At 34.9% G+C, this 18,710-nt stretch overlaps 1 protein-coding gene across 1 annotated transcript in view; it reads left to right on the forward strand.

The window, feature by feature from the left end:
- LOC109046603 (epidermal growth factor receptor-like) overlaps positions 1–18,710 on the forward strand; it is a 62,808-nt gene that overhangs the window by 40,018 nt on the left and 4,080 nt on the right. Inside the window, exons 2-25 of the mRNA XM_042717793.1 lie at positions 291–442; positions 692–878; positions 1,172–1,306; positions 1,397–1,465; positions 1,905–2,023; positions 2,435–2,576; positions 3,318–3,434; positions 4,037–4,163; positions 4,336–4,409; positions 4,523–4,613; positions 4,760–4,959; positions 6,566–6,698; positions 7,028–7,118; positions 7,331–7,488; positions 7,626–7,667; positions 8,797–8,938; positions 9,212–9,334; positions 9,849–9,947; positions 11,425–11,610; positions 13,937–14,092; positions 14,457–14,532; positions 15,553–15,699; positions 15,976–16,073; positions 16,153–16,317. Of these exons, the coding sequence (XP_042573727.1) occupies positions 291–442; positions 692–878; positions 1,172–1,306; positions 1,397–1,465; positions 1,905–2,023; positions 2,435–2,576; positions 3,318–3,434; positions 4,037–4,163; positions 4,336–4,409; positions 4,523–4,613; positions 4,760–4,959; positions 6,566–6,698; positions 7,028–7,118; positions 7,331–7,488; positions 7,626–7,667; positions 8,797–8,938; positions 9,212–9,334; positions 9,849–9,947; positions 11,425–11,610; positions 13,937–14,092; positions 14,457–14,532; positions 15,553–15,699; positions 15,976–16,073; positions 16,153–16,317 (3,029 nt within the window). The remainder of the gene's footprint in view (positions 1–290; positions 443–691; positions 879–1,171; positions 1,307–1,396; positions 1,466–1,904; positions 2,024–2,434; positions 2,577–3,317; positions 3,435–4,036; positions 4,164–4,335; positions 4,410–4,522; positions 4,614–4,759; positions 4,960–6,565; positions 6,699–7,027; positions 7,119–7,330; positions 7,489–7,625; positions 7,668–8,796; positions 8,939–9,211; positions 9,335–9,848; positions 9,948–11,424; positions 11,611–13,936; positions 14,093–14,456; positions 14,533–15,552; positions 15,700–15,975; positions 16,074–16,152; positions 16,318–18,710) is intronic.

Genomic DNA, 18,710 nt, shown 5'->3' on the forward strand with positions numbered 1-18,710 from the left:
TGATGGCAAAGCTGAATTTTCAGCAGCCATTACTCTTGGCTGGCCTATGGGCATACAGTTTATTATAATTTGATTATTTTTTGATTTGTAAACTTTTTTTTTTAGGTTCTGAAATTGATTGTGTTGATTAATTTTATGTGGAATTCATGTATAAGATTTTTTTCACCACCAGATAACATTTTTACTTTTGTTGTTTTTTTTTGTTTTTTTTTGCTGGTATTGTACCTTTTTCCCATAAAGGTCTCAGATGGATTTACAATAATTGGGCTTTCTTTCTCTCTGTGTGTTAGTGTGCCAGGGAGCGAACAACAAACTGGCTCTTCTGGGAACAGTGGATGACCATTATCAGATTCTGGTAAAAATGTACAGCAACTGTACCGTCATTCTGGAAAACCTGGAAATCACATATATGACAGAAAAACATGACTTGTCCTTTCTCAGGGTATGATATATCCATTTTCAAACACTATGATCAATGTTTTTTTACTGTTACCTTAGTGTTTGGTTGTATTGTAAGTCATCTGTACACCATATTTGTAGCACGTTGCTAATTCCAGTTTATATTTCATGACAGATTTTTAAAAATTTTAACTATATGCTATTCCAGACAACTCTTTATATAGTTACAGTGTTGTAGGTTTAGTGAGGTTTGTGTTTTATGTTATTTTGTGTTGTTGTTCATGATTTTTAGAGCATCCAAGAAGTTGGTGGCTATGTTCTTATTGGGATCAACACGGCTCCTAGAATCCCTCTTGAGAATCTACGCATCATCCGTGGCCACTCTCTTTATGATGACAAATATGCTTTAGTTGTCCTCCTGAACTACAACAACAGCATCGGGCAAGGCGTGAACCAGTTGCTTCTGACTAGCTTAACTGGTATGTGGTTATGTAAAACTGTTTGTGTGTGTGTGTGTGTGTGTGTGTGTGTGTGTGTGTGTGTGTGTGTGTGTGTGTGTGTGTGTTTCCTGATAAATGGGAATAACAAATGCTCCTTAATGACCTATATTTATGTCTTTTGCAAATTTGTTTTGTAGAGGGACTAATATTCATTAATTTTCATGCCAAGCCCTGGAAGTTATATTTGGAAAATATTAATAAACCTGTATTTCAAATGTGAAGTTTGTCACATGTGAAACCATTGTTCAAACACTGTAATTTTCCTTTCCTAGAAATACTGAAGGGTGGGATAATATTTTCCAGTAACAATCATTTATGTAACGTGGAGTCCATCCTGTGGAGTGACATTCTGAACTTGAAGAGCCAGCCTAAAATCAGAGAGCCGGAACCAAGCTCAGCAGAACACTGTATGTCCCTCATAAGTTTGTACATGTATATTAAATGGTACTAATTAATTCTGCATTTTGAATGAGAATGTTCTACTTTACCTCCCACAGGTAAGAAGTGTGACCGGAGCTGTTACAATGGGTCCTGTTGGGGCCCTAGTCCCCAAAACTGCCAAAAAAGTAAGTGCTCTTAAATTACTCAAGTGCATCAGATTTATTCATTTAAACAAATAAACAAATCAAATTATGGGATTTACACTTGAAATTTTGGATCCATAATGATATGTATCCCTAGGGTAAACCTGGGTTATCCTTCTGTTCATGTTTCATTCTGTTTATATTTAACCCTGGGTTAGTAATCCGTAGTCCCACTGCAAAGTGCACTGGAGTAACAATTTGGGATTTCTACTTTATGAGTAGTTTTTAATGCGCCTCTTTAGTTTATTTAGCTGATCCTTGGCTTATATTTCACAACTGCTGAAATAGCACTACTTGACCCCCAGAGGAATGTTTTGAAATCTCTTCAGAAGAATATTGAATTGTTGTTGCTGTGCTCAACTCTAGCAAACACAGATAGTACTGTCAGGGTCTGTGAAGTTTCTTCTCTCTCTGTATCTAGTGACTAGGGTGATCTGTGCGGAGCAGTGTTCGGGGAGGTGTAAGGGGCCCAAACCCATTGACTGCTGTAATGAACATTGTGCTGCTGGCTGCACTGGACCCAGACCAACCGACTGCCTGGTGAGAACCGCACATATACAGATAAAGATTTGTTTCTTAATAATTCACTTGTTTACTCATTAATCTTTCAGTACATGCTGAATGCTATATGTAAGCCTAAATACAGTTAGTGAAGTCATCTATAGCTGTAAGCATAATATTTAGGTATAATTATGAACTGAACTAGTTCAGAGTGAATAATGACAGTATTGTGACTCAAAATGTGAGAAATTCGCAGCAGTTTGAATGTGTTAAAAACTATAACACTTATACTTATTTTGATTAAATAACAGTACAAGGCATGTCTGCAGTATTACAGTGAAACATTCATTACCAGTGAAGTGTACAGCTGCAGTAAAAGTAACCTCAGGGGCAATGAAAATACTTTCAGACTAGTGCGCTCATGGGAAATGTTGTTTGTATGTTCTGTAGGCCTGTAAGGACTTCCAGGATGAGGGGACATGTAAGGACGCATGTCCACGGCTCATGCTCTACGACCCCAACACCCACCAGCTCGCTCCCAACCCTGACGGTAAATACAGTTTTGGGGCAACGTGCATCAAGAATTGCCCACGTAAGTCGCCTCAAGAAAAACAAATAACCATAACCATGTGAATTCAAGCTGTTAGGAAGTAAGTTCATGACAAAATTAAAAGTTTGTTATCATTCACTCACCCTCATATTGTTCCAAACCTTTTGTCTTTCTTCTGGTGAACACAAAATAAAGATATTTTAAAGAATGTTGACAACCAGACAGTTGCTGGTAGCTCTTTACTTCATACTATAGAAGTCATACTATAGTGGCTACTGGTAAATGTTTGGTTACCAACATTTTCTTTGTGCTTAGCAAAAGAAAGAAATTCATACAGATTTGGAGCAACATGAGGGTGAGTGAATAATGAACAAAAATTCATTTTGGGGTGTAAGGGATTTCTTTTTTATTTATTTAACCTTTATTTAAATCTCTTTCACATGAGTGTCCTGGCCAAAATGGGCAGCAATGCAATCAGTTTCATCACAGATTTACGCAACACAAATTAAAACAAATAATCTTAAGATTAAATGTAAATCTAAAGAAATCTTGAATTCTTGCATTCTGGAGATTCATGTTTTAGGGGACCAGGATTAAAATCTAAATGACACTTTCCAGGCAGAGAGAAATACTCGAACTGTTGCTCAACTTTGGTTTCTAAATATTATTTCAGAAAGTGACATAACCATGACAGAATGATGTTGTGTTGTGTTGCTTTAGTTGGTTGTGTGCTAATGACTCTGGAGTGATTGCTGGTTTGGTGTTTTTGTTTTTTTTTCTCAGACAACTATGTCGTGACAGACCATGGGGCATGTGTAAGAACATGCAGCCCTGGCACCTATGAGGTGGATGAGGGTGGAGTTCGGAAATGTAAGAAGTGTGATGGCCTGTGTCCAAAAGGTAAAGTTGATACTGCTGGTTGTCAAGTCTTAGGAGGAGGGGCTGGGTGAAAAAACACTCCAATATTTTGAATTGGGACTGCAATATCTAGTTCAACCAGTCGGTTTCAATCCTACATACCGTACCTTTAAAGAGAATAAAAAAATCCAGCTTGTTTCTTTATCTTTTTTCCTAGTTGAGCAAACACATTAGTCTTGTTGGTGTATTACAACTTTTATTTTAATAGAATAATAATAATAATAATAAAAAACATTTAACGCTATAAAAACTGTAATTTATTACAGTGTCTATTAGTAGTCTGTCCTACCATAATATTGCAAATATATATAATGTTTGTACTTTTATGTTTGCATTTGTTTTCAGGATAGTTGATAGAAACAAATTTAGTTTGCAGAAACATTCATACATAGGATTAATTTAAATTAGTTTTCAAACTAAAGTCATTTAAGGTTTAGACTAAAGGTTTTTCCGTCCATTCAAAGCATAAATTCAGTCAAGTGTGTCTAAACCTTTTACTGGTAGCATAAGGGTTAAATTTATTATTGCCTTCATGGCTAATTCTAGTTGCAGTTAATATTTAATGTTTCCTACCATCCCTGTAGTTTGCAATGGGCTAGGAATGGGGCCTCTGACCGATGTCCTGTCAATCAATGCCAGCAACATTGATTCCTTTGAGAACTGCACAAAAATCAGCGGAGGTGTTGCAATTCTCACCACGACATTTAATGGGTGAGAAGGATGTTTCACGCTCTCTGATAAATATGATTTGATTAGTACCATTCCATGTTGCTTTAAGACAATTATACTTTGAATATTTTCCATTTTTGAATTATATAGATTTGTGCGATTGAGCCAAATCTTTTACAATCTCTGATATCCTTCTTATTACTATTATTTACAGTGACCAGCATACTAAAACTCCAGGACTAGACCCGGCCAAGCTCAACATATTCAAAACTGTAAAAGAAATCACTGGTGAGAATGCTGTGGTTTAATATTGGACATTTGTAATGTTTCATGTAGGGGACCTTTAGCCCCTCAGTGTTCGTAAACATTCCTGAAGATATTCTTCCTCTCCTAATTCAAAGGCTACCTGGTGATTCAGCAGTGGCCGAAAGACATGCCGTCCCTTAGTGCCTTTGAAAACCTTGAGGTCATCCGTGGACGTACAAAAAAGCAGTAAGTCAGAATACTGCAGTCTCAAATATGTCAGCAATCTCTGAGAATTTTAACACATGACGATACATTGCTGCTCCCAAATGAATCACAATGTTGAGTTTGTTTTGTATATAAAGACACCTCATGTCTCCTTTCTGCTCCCACAGAGGGGCCTTCAGCTTTGCTGTCACCCAAACTCAAATCACACATTTCGGCCTGCGTTCTCTGAGGGAGATCAGTGACGGTGATGTGGTCATCTATCAGAATAAGCATCTCTGCTACACCAGCCATGAGCACTGGAAACGCCTCTTCAAATCTAATCAACAGATTGCCAAAATGATAGGAAATGCTGATGCTGCCACCTGCGGTAATGAATTATCACAATAACACCTGTCAAATAATTTCAGTTTGGTTCACCCAAAAATTACAATTCTGTTGCAAGTTACTCCCACTTGTGTCATTCCAAACTAAAAGCACAAAAGGATATTTTTTAAACAATCTTCACGCAGTACTTTTCCAAATGCAGTTCATAGTGACCACATCTGTCAAACTGAGCCTGTCCTCCAACAAAAAAAATGACCATATAGGTCGTTTGTGTAAGCACCTTATTACGACCTATATTTATGTTTTAAAGTTAAGCGGCCTCTAGCGGGCATAAAAATAATAATAGTATCGCGTTGCGTCTGTCGTCATGAAATGACGTATAACGTCATTACCAATCAAAATGCACGTTTATTTAAATGCAATGTGTGGACTTTTTACACCGATCTCACAGTAATTCGTACATATTTTAATAGGTGGCTTATTCGTTCGAATGACCACACCTAACCCCACCCCCTAAACCTAACCCTCACAGAAATCATGCTAAATTATGATTTATTGAGCATATACATTTTACTTGCACGTCTGTTCTCTGGGATCGAACCCATGATAGCATGATTGCATATCAAGGTATAACGCAATAATCTACCAACTGAGCTACTCGAAACGCAAATCACAGGGCAAATAAAAGAGTACAAAACATTAATATGAAAACGACCTTTTGCCGATAGGGGCGCATTTGTAGTATACGCTCTGATGGGTCGTATTTCAGGGATTTTGACAAACGACCTATACGAGCGTATTAGTTGGAGGACAGGTTGGTCAAACTTAAAAAAAGCACAGACAACATGATGGAAGCTCCATAAATGTTGTTCATACAACTTATAAACAGTAGCAGAAGTGCAATTTACAATAGCTGTGTAAAGATTTAGTAACACTGCCATTGTTAACAAAAAATATTTCTACATTCCGCAAAAAAATAAGAAAAAAACTTAAAGGTTTGGTGCAAGAGTAAATAGTACCAGAATTCTCTCTTTGTGATGGAATGTTTTACATGTTTTCTTTTACAGACATTTGACTTTAAAACACATACAGGTACATCTAAAAAAATTAGAATATCATGGAAAAGTTCTTTATTTTTAATTTAATTCGAAAAAGCAAACTTAATGCCACGCCACATTGAAGCAGTAATTTCTGTGCAGTAATTTCAAGTATTGAGTGCATAATTAAACCTACTTTGGGGATCTTGAACATTTCTGTTTTGTAAATCTTTTTTTGATTGATCTTTGAGAAAATATTCTAATTTTTTGAGATACTGAATTTTTAATTTTCCTAAGCTGTAAGTCAAAATAATTCAGTTTGTGTGTAATGAATCTAGAAAATAAGAAAGTTTGCTTTTTTGAATTAAATGACAAAAAATAAAGAACTTTTCCATGATATTCAAATTTTTTGAGACTGTATCTTGGTTTCACTTTATTTTGATGGTCCCTTTAACACATTCTGTTGACTGTAATAACATTGCACCTACAGCACATACCTACAGTATTAACTCTCACTAGAGGGTTAGTAGAGTATTAGTAGACTGGTAGGGTTAAGCAGACAGTCTACTACTACTCTAACTCAAATCCAATTTGTGTTGATATCTTTTACAGCGAATCAGAACAGCACGTGTGATGAGATGTGCACAGATGATGGCTGCTGGGGTCCTGGTCCCACTATGTGCTTCACCTGTAAGCATTACACCCGTAAAAAACACTGTGTGGCTTCCTGCAACCTACTGGCTGGGTGAGTGAGAGCTCTATTATGCCTTCTCAGTTTATCCATGTTTAAATGCTAAATAACAGCTCTACAACAGGTCATGTCTCTGAATGCTAACATTTAAATCCTTATCTTAAATGTGTTTATTTTTATTAAACCACTTAGTTTATTTCGTGATCATAGCCGGCTGACTACACATTATCGCTTACTTTTTGGCCTACTTTTAATGAGAGGAACAATTGGGCATGGAAACATGTTAATAGTGAGAATTGGTCCCAAATCTAAAGTGTTACCATTTCTTTTGTTCAATTATGATTTTGACTATATTGACCAGAATGGATTTTTTGTCCATACAGTGAGCCACGTGAATATGAGGTCAATAAAACGTGTGTCGAGTGCGACCCTGAATGTCTGCTCATGAATGGATCCCTGACCTGCACCGGCCCTGTAAGTATCAAACCCATTCAACAATAACACATGTTCTTCAGTCAGTAAACAGTGTTTATTCTTATTTTTTAAAACGCTGATGGCAGCACAGCAGTCTCTCAAACCAATGTTTTCTGTCCCAGTTGTGTCCTGGAGACACATCATTAAAATCACATCACTTAAAAACTGTAGAAAAGTTGCTTGTTGCCATCTAATTGCCAACTTTTGTCCAGGGACCCGACAAATGTACAGTTTGTGCAAACTACCAAGATGGGCCGCACTGTGTAACACGCTGCCCACAAGGCATACCGGGAGAGAAGGATGTACTCATTTGGAAATATGCTGACACGATGCGAGTGTGCCAGCCCTGTCATGAGAACTGCACCCAGGGGTGAGAGAGGCATTGTATATGATGCTTTCATTTGAATGTAATGACATGAAACGATCATTCGTGTAATTTAACCAGGTTCATCAGGGATTGCAGTGTTCACTAATTGTGACTGATTCAATTTATGTTTTGAATTGCAGATGTACTGGACCTGATCTGAAGGACTGCAAAGATTTCAAAGGGTAAGAAGAGAATCTGTCCCATATATATATATATCCCTTTTCCAGAATATCCCAAGAATCATAATGTTTATCCTCATATATCACCATAGTTTCTGTCGAAAAAGTAATAAATTGGCTGTGAATTGTTGCATATTTTTAGAAAATGGTACCAAATACTCAAGCCTTCGTCACAGTATGGAATAATGATGCATATGGTGCGAAATAAAGGAAAATATACTTTTTGAGATTAGTCTGCCTTTCTGCTGAAGTGTAAAAAATCTAGAAATGATTTTAGCTCGAAAAAGTAATAAATTGGCTGGGAATTGCATATTTTTAGAAAATTTGCCCAAAATATCAAGCCTTTTAGAAAAATGGTAAACCAAAATACTTTTTGAGCCTTCGTCACATGATTTTATGAAAAATAATAAATTGGCTATGGTGTTGATAAGAAAATGGAAAATATACTTTTTGAGTGCGAAATAAAGGAAAATATACTTTTTGAGATTAGTCTGCCTTTCTGCTGAAGTGTAAAAAATCTAGAAATGATTTTAGCTTGTACAGGATGATGATGCATCATCCAGTAATATTATTATTATTAATTATAAATCATATACAGGCCTGTGTTTTATTTAAAAACCAATTCTCTCAATTGGCCTTATTAGTTATGATAAATAATGAAAATATTTGAAATGTATTAATGGAATAATTGAATATAAACTTCTATAAATTATAGTAAAGTAATACCTTTTTTATAATTAATACATGAATTATTAAATAAACAATAAATTAATAATAAATAATACATTTAATACAAAAACAAATAATACATAAATTATTAAATAAACAATAAAAACAATAACATGCCACTGGGGGGTTAAAAATACAAATAAATAAATAAATACCATTTTTTTCTAGAAATCTAAATTCTAAATAGAAAACCAAAGACATCTAAAACATAAATATTTCTATAAATTAATTCATATAATATCCAATGACAAAAAAAAAAAATAAATATTTTAAACTCAAAACTCTTCACATGGTATAAATCTAAGTAATATCTAAGAGCATAACCACTCAGTCAGTTCTGAAATGTAGTGAACCATCTTCCACTGCAGAAAGTTCAACTCAGTAATGTTCCTTTTGTCTGTAGTTTGGGTTTGCCCATGATAGCTGCTGGTGTGGTCGGAGGTCTGCTGGCGTTTGTTATCCTGGGTCTAGGAGTTGCTGTTTTTCTGCGCAGACGGCACATCAAAAGGAAGAGAACCTTACGACGACTCCTGCAAGAAAGAGAGGTCAGATCACAAGACAACCATAATCTGAATATTCAGAGTATCTACTGTTAAACAACCAACACTTTAAGTAAGAGAGCTGGCAGAGTTTGGTGAAACCATGTAAGATCAATGCAGTGAAGCTAGTTTACTGTTGTAGTGTCAACAGTGAATGCTGATGGAAATCAGTCAATGAGGCAGTAGCTTCCGACAGATGCGTGTCAGCCCATACTCATTCAAAGACAAGATGTGTTTGTGTATTGAGGGCAGCTTTCCTGACTCTATTTGTCTCTACAGCTAGTGGAGCCTCTGACCCCCAGTGGAAAAGCCCCCAACCAGGCCTTGCTGCGCATCCTCAAAGAGACGGAGTTCAAGAAGATCAAAGTGCTTGGGTCCGGAGCTTTCGGCACTGTGTATAAGGTAACTGACCTCCATTTAAAGGGACAGTTCACCCCAAAATAAAATTCGGTCATCCTTTACACACCCTCAAGATGTTCCAAACCTGTATGTGTTTCTTTCTACTGTTGAACATAAAAGAAGTTTGGTAACAAAACATTATGGGGACCAGAAAGTATTTCTGTTTTACCCACATTCTTCAAAGTATCTTCTTTTGTGCTCAGGAGTTCTTAGAAGTTCATACAGGTTTGGAACAACTTGAGTAAATGATGACATAAGGTTAATTTTGGGTGTGCTATCTCTTTAAGGTTGCTTATTTAAAAACGTGTTGCTACGTGCTTTTTTCTTCTTTTCTCTTACGATGCCTTCTTAATTTTCTCTACACCACAAGCACAATTAGTTGTTGATCTGTAGACATAAAGGTTATCTCTTTATCTCAAGATGATTTCAGCTGTGAAACCTCAGCGGTTACAAAACACTGGGTGTTACTTTGTTTGCAGCATGAGATATTAAAACAGATATGTGTCCATTGCTGCAGGGCTTGTGGGTTCCAGAGGGAGAGAATGTGAAGATCCCTGTCGCCATTAAGGTCTTACGAGAAGCCACGTCTCCCAAAGCAAACCAGGAGATCTTGGATGTGAGTATCAGAGTCTGAATTTTGGTGTTCGTCATGTCACATCAGACCTTATTCACTTCAATTTTAACATCATTTAAAAAGATGGCTGTGTATTTCACTAAAATCAAACACTTTTCCCTACATTCTTTGCCTATACTGTGATTATTCTTGCATTTGCGCTGTATCTGTGTGATCCAATTAACATGTAAATTATTTCAGTAAACACAGACAGTAAAACTGACATTTTGTCATTCTAGTTAAAGGGATACTCCACCCCAAAATAAAAATTTAGTCATTAATCACTTACCCCCATGTCGTTCCAAACCCGTAAATGCCCGTAAATTTAAGATATTTTGGATGAAAACCGGAAGGCCTGGGACTGTCCCATAGACTGCCAAGTAAATAACAGTGTCAAGGTCCATAAAAGGTATGAAAGTCATAGTCAGAATACTCCATCTGCCATCAGACATGCAATCTGGGTTATATGAAGCGACGGGAACACTTCTTGTAAGTGAAGTAAACAAAAATAACGACTTTATTCAACAATTAATTTGTCAACAGACTCTTCTGTGTCTCTCCATATCACCGTATGCTGAGTATGCTCTTCTGTGTCATCCGCGCCACAAGGATGCGCTGTTTTCTTTTAAATCAAAGCTAAATAAATGTAGAAACAGCACAGACTAGTGGCGCGGATGATATATCTTAAATTGTGTTCCAAAGACGAACTGAGCTTTTACGGGTTTGAAACGACATGGGGGTAAGTGATTAATGACAAAATTTTCCTTTTGGGGTGGAGTATCTCTTTAAGATAATTATTGCGCAGAAAAGGCCTCATTCTCCAGTGACGGGTGCAGCTGAAATCTATCATACATAACCTTGAGTTAAAGGGTAATCTGACCAAGTCCCAACGGATGTTGTGTGTGGAGTTGATATAGAACAGAAAACTTCAACCTGGAGGAGGAAATTCCTGCTTTTTGAATCACCGCAACAGCAAACAAGACATTTCTAACGCAAAGAATGTAATTTCCTCCAATATTCTCTTTGATTGTGAGGATGTGGCTGTGCAGGCTGCTTCTCAAGGTCACTTTGAAGATAACTCATCTATGTAAACACCCGGTATAACCTTCGGAGAATCTGCAGAATCTGAAATGTAACAGATCTGCACAGACACTGAATATTAAAAAGAAAAAATAAATTAAAAAGGGGGTTGAAATAGAGACCAGTCACTCCCTCATTTTTTGAAAGGAAAAGGTTGTTGGTATTGGCAGCTCTTAGCTCTAGGAAAAATCTAGTTTATTGCCCCGGAGTTTGATTGTTAGTATTTGTGCTAAGTTTAGATTTTCCTGCAGCGTTTTTCTTCAGAATCCCAGGCCACCATTCCTTCAAATATTTGCTAATGTGCTCAAGGCACCTCATTTGTTAATTTTAAGTCTGTAGGGACTACAACATTGTTGCTGTATACTATATATGTGCTGACCTCATTTGTTTGTATCTAAAGGAGGCCTATGTGATGGCGACCGTTGAGCATCCTCACGTGTGTCGTCTGCTCGGCATCTGCTTGACCTCCACCGTCCAGCTTATCACCCAGTTGATGCCCTACGGCTGTTTGCTGGACTACGTCAGAGAAAACAAGGACAACATCGGCTCTCAACACCTGCTCAACTGGTGTGTGCAGATTGCTAAGGTAAATGGATTGTTCTTTTAATTGATTTGTTTTTTTAATCTCATCCCTTCTGTTAACCTCTGAGTCATTTTATTTGATGATGAATAGATGTTTGAGATGTCAGTTTAATGTTCAGTACAATTTATTATTGAAATCAAATATTTAATATATTTTTCTTTTAAAACTTTTATTATTTACAGTTATTTAAATGTATTATCAGTTTGTAGAGTAACTAGTTACATGTAACAACTAAATTACAAAACATTTAATTACAAAATAAATGTAAATGTAATCTTTTATTGAGAAAAAAAGTGTATTTAAATTACAGTTACTTATGAAAATGTTAACGATTACAAAGGGGGTTACATCTGAATACTTCTTGTATTAATATTTTCTATTTCTTGTTATGATTTTAAATCTTAGTATCTTTAACCTCAGTAAAGTGTGATTTGGTGGCTGTACTTTAAAATTATTATAATCTTATTATAATCTTAATTCAAGTGATGAACGATTTTAAAAGCCTTACAGTAATCATTGTTGAGTTGTACTGTAAGGTTAACTGTGCCTGGTTTAAATGTTTAACAATTGAAAACATTCGTTACAAATTTAGAAAAGTAATCAAATGTAATCAGTTACATAATAAAGTAACTGAAATAGTTACACTACTTATTGCAATTTAAATAGGGTAACTTGTAATCTGTAGCCTATTACATTTCCAGAGTAACCTTCCTAACACTGTTTATTATTTAAAATACAATTATTAATTATGCTTATCAATCTGTGTACACAGATTCTTTTTATTAGCAATTAATTTGATTAATCATTAATTGATTGGCATCCTGGGTCCTGTTCTCTTTGTTGTTGTTGTTGTTTTACTTTTCTAGTTTTTTCCACTGTCTTGTATGATAAAAGGAAAACGGGAAATGTACTTGGTTTAATATACTGTGGTTAAAGCTGAACTAGAAGATAAAAGAAGTCATTTTTAGATTTGGAATGAATTGATGCGCCTATCCGGGTTTCTTGCTGGTGATAAGAAACTAAAAATAAGTGTTATCACTCAGATCTGTACCACTCACAAATATTCAAAACATTCATTTTAGTCATATCTAATTTCTGAAGTGCAAATCAGTAGCTGTGAAGATTCTTTTAGAAGACAGGCATTTTCGGTCCTCACTGCTGAGGGAATAAGATTTCTTTGATCGGAATATGACTAGAAAATGTACGATATGGTTGATATGTTGATTTAACATTCTGAGAAAAGCTTGATCAAATATACGTTCATGTTCCTGAATACCAACTGTCGACTGTTTTTTTGTTTGAATATCATCAATTTGCACAGTAATTCTAAAGATCCATGTAATGCTTTCCTTTATCCATGCACTTCTTAGAGCCTATTTACACTTGTTTTACATTTCACACATTGTGATCGATCAATGAATGACATTTGATTTTAACAGATATTTTAAGAGATATAAATTTAATATACTCAGTTCAATTAATTGTTAAAAATAAGCATTTTAATACATTTTTAATACAGTATATATATATTTTTTGTTATATATTGTTTAAATTAATTATTTTAAATAAAATGATTAATTACGATGATTAAAAATGAATTAAATTATTGATTGATGGGGCACCCTAGTTTAATTTCTGTTTTTCCTATTCCTAGCATATTTACATTTATTGTAGTGTTTTCACGTCATGATTAGTCAGTTTGCTCTCAGATTCATTATGTATCTCATTATGCTCCATTTACACGTGAAATGCATAAAAAAACTATTCATGTATGCAAATAATAGAAATTTATTAACTTCTGATTATATATATATATAAATATATATACACACATATGTATATATATATATATATATGTAATATATATATATATATATATATATATATATATATATATATATATATATAATATATATATATACACACACACACACACACACATATATACATATACATGTGTGTGTATTATTATTATTTTTTTTTTAAATTCCACATATTGAATTATTGCAGTGTGTGAGTTCCACTATTTTTCCATTCATGTGTCTCCGTATGATGACATTGTTCCGTTTGAATCTGTTAATGTTTCTGTATGTGGCTCATAAAAACTTAACACTTGTTTTTTTCTTGATTGCATTATTGAAGTTCAAGCTGTAAATACTTGTGTATCATAACATTTAAATAAGCTTTTGGGATAATATGCAGTCATGAAGCCCATATTAATGTATTTTATTCTGTTGTTGGTAAATTTTTATTCCAGCCTGAAGGAGTACATCATTATATTTACTTATGTCAACTAAAAGCTTTTGAAATTCTCTTTGACTTTTATTAGGGTATGAGTTACCTAGAAGAGCGTCATCTTGTGCACAGAGACTTGGCTGCTCGTAATGTGTTGGTAAAGACCCCTCAGCATGTGAAGATCACTGATTTTGGCTTGGCCAAGCTGTTGAATGCCGATGAGAAGGAGTATCACGCAGATGGCGGAAAGGTCTGTTACTTCTTTTTTGAGAAAGTGGATCTTGATGACAGAAGTTTAGCAGTTTTTCATTTTACTAGATGAAAACTGTCCCTAAACTGTGAAGTCAAATTTATTTGTATAAAGATTTTCACAGTACACATCATTTCAAAGCAGCTTTACAGAAATTCGTATAGTGTAGTGTATATAATGCATTAGTGCTATAGCATAAACTGTCATAAAAACTAATGAGGTGATGAATATGGCCTTATCAGTGTCTCAGTGGTATAAGGCTAGGACTACTAACAATCAGATTTCATCTTTAGAATCTAATGTGTCCACTTCCAATTCTAACATTTGAAATAGAGATTTTTATCGTCTATATATTCTTCAACAGGTGCCAATAAAATGGATGGCACTGGAATCCATCCTGCACAGAACATACACCCACCAGAGTGACGTCTGGAGTTACGGTTAGTAACAGTTATCTAATGTAAGAAACATTTGTCATTGCTTTTTTTCAGACGGTAAAGTTAATTTTTTTAGTTTATTTTACTAATATAGACTTCTATGGAAGCTGTTTCTGCCACTAAATAAAACATAAAAAAGGTAATTGTGACTTTTTATCTCATAATTGCGTGATACAGACTCGCAATTCAGACTTTTTTTCTCAGAATTACATGATATAAACTTGCAATTGCGAGTTAAAAAGTCATAATTGTAAGATATAAACTCAATACTGAGAAATAAAGTCAGAACTGCGAGATATAAACTCAGAATTGCGAGTTTATATCCTGAATTCTGACTTTTTTTCTCACAATTGTGTGATATATTTATATCTCACAATTCTGAGAACATATCAGCCCCCCCCCCCAAAAAAAAATTGCAAGTTTATATCACACAATTCTGAGAAAAAAAGTCAGTATTGTGAAATAGAAACTCACAATTGCGAGAAAAAGTCAGAATTGGGAGTTTTTATCTCACAATTGTGAGTTTTTATCTCGCAATTCTGACTTTATAACTCGCAATTGTGAGTTTATATCATACAGTTCTGAGAAAAAAAGTCAGAATTGTGAGTTTATATCTCGCAATTCTGACTTTTACTCACAATTGTGTGATATAAATACACAATTGCTAGTTATAAAGTCAGAATTGTGAGATATAAACTCGCAATTCTGAGAACATATCAGTCTTTTCCCCCCTCAAAATTGGACTTTAACTCCCAATTGCGAGTTTATATCATGCAATTCTGACTTTATAACTCGTAAATGTGAGTTATAGGAAAAAAGTAAGAATTGCGAGAAAAAAAGTCAGAATTGTGAGATATAAACTCGCAATTGTGGAAAAAAAATGTCAGAATTGTGAGATTAAAAGTCGCAATAACCTTTTTCATTTTTTATTCAGTGGCAGAAACGGTCTTCCATAGATGTCAGTGTACAAAAGGAAACTTATTAAGAAAAAAAAAAAAATAATTGAATGATACACTACTTTAGGTGTGACAGTCTGGGAACTGATGACATTTGGAACAAAGCCCTATGATGGGATTCCTGCAAGTGAAATTGCTGAAGTTCTAGAGAAAGGAGAAAGACTTCCTCAGCCTCCTATCTGCACCATTGATGTGTACATGATAATGGTCAAATGTAAGTTTGAATCATTGCTGTACTATGTATTACTTTCTTTCCATTTAATAAATGGTTTTCACACATGAAATGTATTAATATTAATATTTTCAATGCTTAATTTTGAGCATACACAAAAAAAAAATCACTGTCAGCCAATATCTAATATCTATACATATGAATAATAAATAATAATAGCAATAGCATTAGGTTGTTAGGAGACGTTACATTTGCAGTTCTTAAACTTAAATTCTTTTTCATTATCTCCTTTATCTTCACGTCTCTGTTTTCATCCAGGTTGGATGATCGATGCAGAGAGCAGACCTCGCTTCAGGGAGCTCATCTCTGAGTTTACTAAAATGGCACGTGACCCGCCCCGCTATCTCGTCATTCAGGTGAGAGAAGCACAAATCTTATTTCTTCACTGGAGAATTTCTCACATATAATCACTGATGAGTGTTTTCCTGTTGGCAGGGTGATGATCGGATGCATTTACCCAGTCCTTCTGACTCCAAGTTCTACCGCAGTCTGATGAGTGGAGAGCTGGATGAAGCTGTGGATGCAGACAAGTATTTAGTGCCCAATCACAGCTTCTTCAGCAGCCCCAGCACCTCCCGCACACAGCTGCTCCATTCTGTGGTAATACACACTCTACTGGTCCATATTCAGTTCATGACATTCTATAAGTAATTTCAAACTCCAACTCATTACTAATCTAGAGTTTCAACCTTGATATAAACAGGCTAAAGACACTGTAAAAGATTACATGACAGCCAATATGATTTTTTTTACTCAGTTCAACAGAACAGTAGTGCTGACCCCTAATAGTCGACTAACCGTTAGTCGACCAGAAGAGGCTTGGTTGACCAAAACTTTATTAGTCGCTTAGTCCCAGAAAAAAACAAATAAATAAATACAAACCCACATTAGCCAAATCAGGCAGATTGTTAATGACTGGTCTATATTATAGTACATCCAGGCAGGACATCAAAACACTTACCTATCATTCATTCACCACAAATATGGCTTATCATCTGAAATATGTAAGTAGCAGCAACTACTGTGATTTATGACAAATTCATAATCATTACTTCTGCCGGTGCGCTGTGGCAAGCTTTATGCGTGTGCTTGAGCGCTTATTAGGCTATGCAGGCAATTAGAGTATCATTATAATGATTTAAATTGTTTATTAATAAACATGCGATTAGTCGACTAATGCTTAAAATGAACAACTACTAGTCAACCAGAAAAATCCTTAGTTGAGGGCAGCCCTACAGAACAGAGATTAAAAACACTAAATATGGTAGTGTATTTTTTTTTTTTTTTCAGCAGAGAAAATTATATTCAGCATTAAATAAATGACAGTAAAGACATTGTTACAAAAATATATATATTTCAAATAAATGCTGTTCTTTTGAACTTTCTATTAATAAACTAAAAAAAAACTGAACAAAAAATCATGAGTATATACCACAAAAATATTAAGCAGCACAATGTTTTCAACCCTGATAATAAGACATGTTTCTTGAGCAGCAAATCAGCATATTATAATGATTTCTGAAGGATTATGTGACAATAAAGATTAAATTACTTTTAAAACCAGCTGTTTTAAATTTCACAGTATTACTGTTTTGCTGACCAATATTTAAATTTTGTTTAAATAAATTCAAAATAAAACACTAAAACTAAATAATTAAATAAATAAATAAAAATAAAATCAATAGTTAAAAAATTTAGTTAATTTAGGCATCACAGCATGATAATTACAGTATGAAATAATAATATTCATTTTCAGTTTTGTTAAAAACAGTTTCACATTTTACATTTAATAGCATGCATGATTATCGGCGAATATACAGTACGTCCAATATTACACAATGCAAATAAGTGAAGAAATCTCTAATATTAGCCCATAACTGATATATATATATATATATATATATATATATATATATATATATATATGTGTGTGTGTGTGTGTGTGTGTGTGTGTGTGTATATATATATATACGTGTATATATATATATAAGTTACACTGGACTCATGAATGAAAGAATGCAATGCAATAGCTCTAAGGACAGCCCATCTTAAAACAGTCCTTGTAATGCAGTGACTGGAGACGATATCAAACCTGATGACAGAGTTGTGTGCTTTCACTCAAAAGGACAGAAAGTTCACACTGCAGAGGCGTATGTACCTGGCCTGATTTTCGTCGGCCTTCTGGACTTCCTGTTCCGCTGTCCTTCTGTCTTTTCACCTTCTCCCCCGCTTCCTCCCAGCTGCCTCCTGATTAATGACCGTTCCGCAGCAGAAAAGCTAAGCATGTCTGTCCAAGAGGACTTGCCAGGCCTCAGCATTCTGAGTGCTTCCTGGCCTCGCGCCTGCCGCTAAGTGCGTGCAAAGCTCCTTCAGCCTTTCAAGTCTGATTGCTTTCGCGGGCAACACTTGTTAAAAAAAATTTGGCAGAATGAAGGCCTTGAGTTTAGATGGAGTCTTATATAACACAGTCATTATGGCATAGCCATTTAAGGCTGTAGTTTCTCTGACAGATGATAGCTTATTTAGCGAATGTTTTTTTTTCCCTAGTTCCTTGTGTTTTATGAACATGTTTTGCAAAGGAAATCCTGCGACATTCTTATGTGAACTGCTGACTAGGTTTTGTTATGGTCCAGGAGCCTCAATAAGGCTGGCTTCTGTTCTCCTTATAACAGGTACAGGCCTGTTTTGTGCACATGGTGTTGAATACAAAGATTTATCCAGTCTTCAGTAATCATCTTTTTATGTCAGTTGAATGGATTAACCATAGTACAAAGAGTGACTAGAAATAATACAACAAAGTGCAAAAAATGCATTACCTTACATGTTAGTACTACAACCCTAGCACAGGGGTCTTCAAAAGGAGAAGATGCAAGTTCAGCTAAATATTTCATTACCCATTACCTCTCCCATATAAATGTGTTCATTACAATTAATTATTTTAATGGCTTTGCAATGTATATGTAAGTTATTATAGGATAAGTGTATATAATAAT

Source organism: Cyprinus carpio, chromosome B2 (assembly GCF_018340385.1).
Source record: "Cyprinus carpio isolate SPL01 chromosome B2, ASM1834038v1, whole genome shotgun sequence".
Classification (NCBI taxonomy): domain Eukaryota; kingdom Metazoa; phylum Chordata; class Actinopteri; order Cypriniformes; family Cyprinidae; genus Cyprinus; species Cyprinus carpio.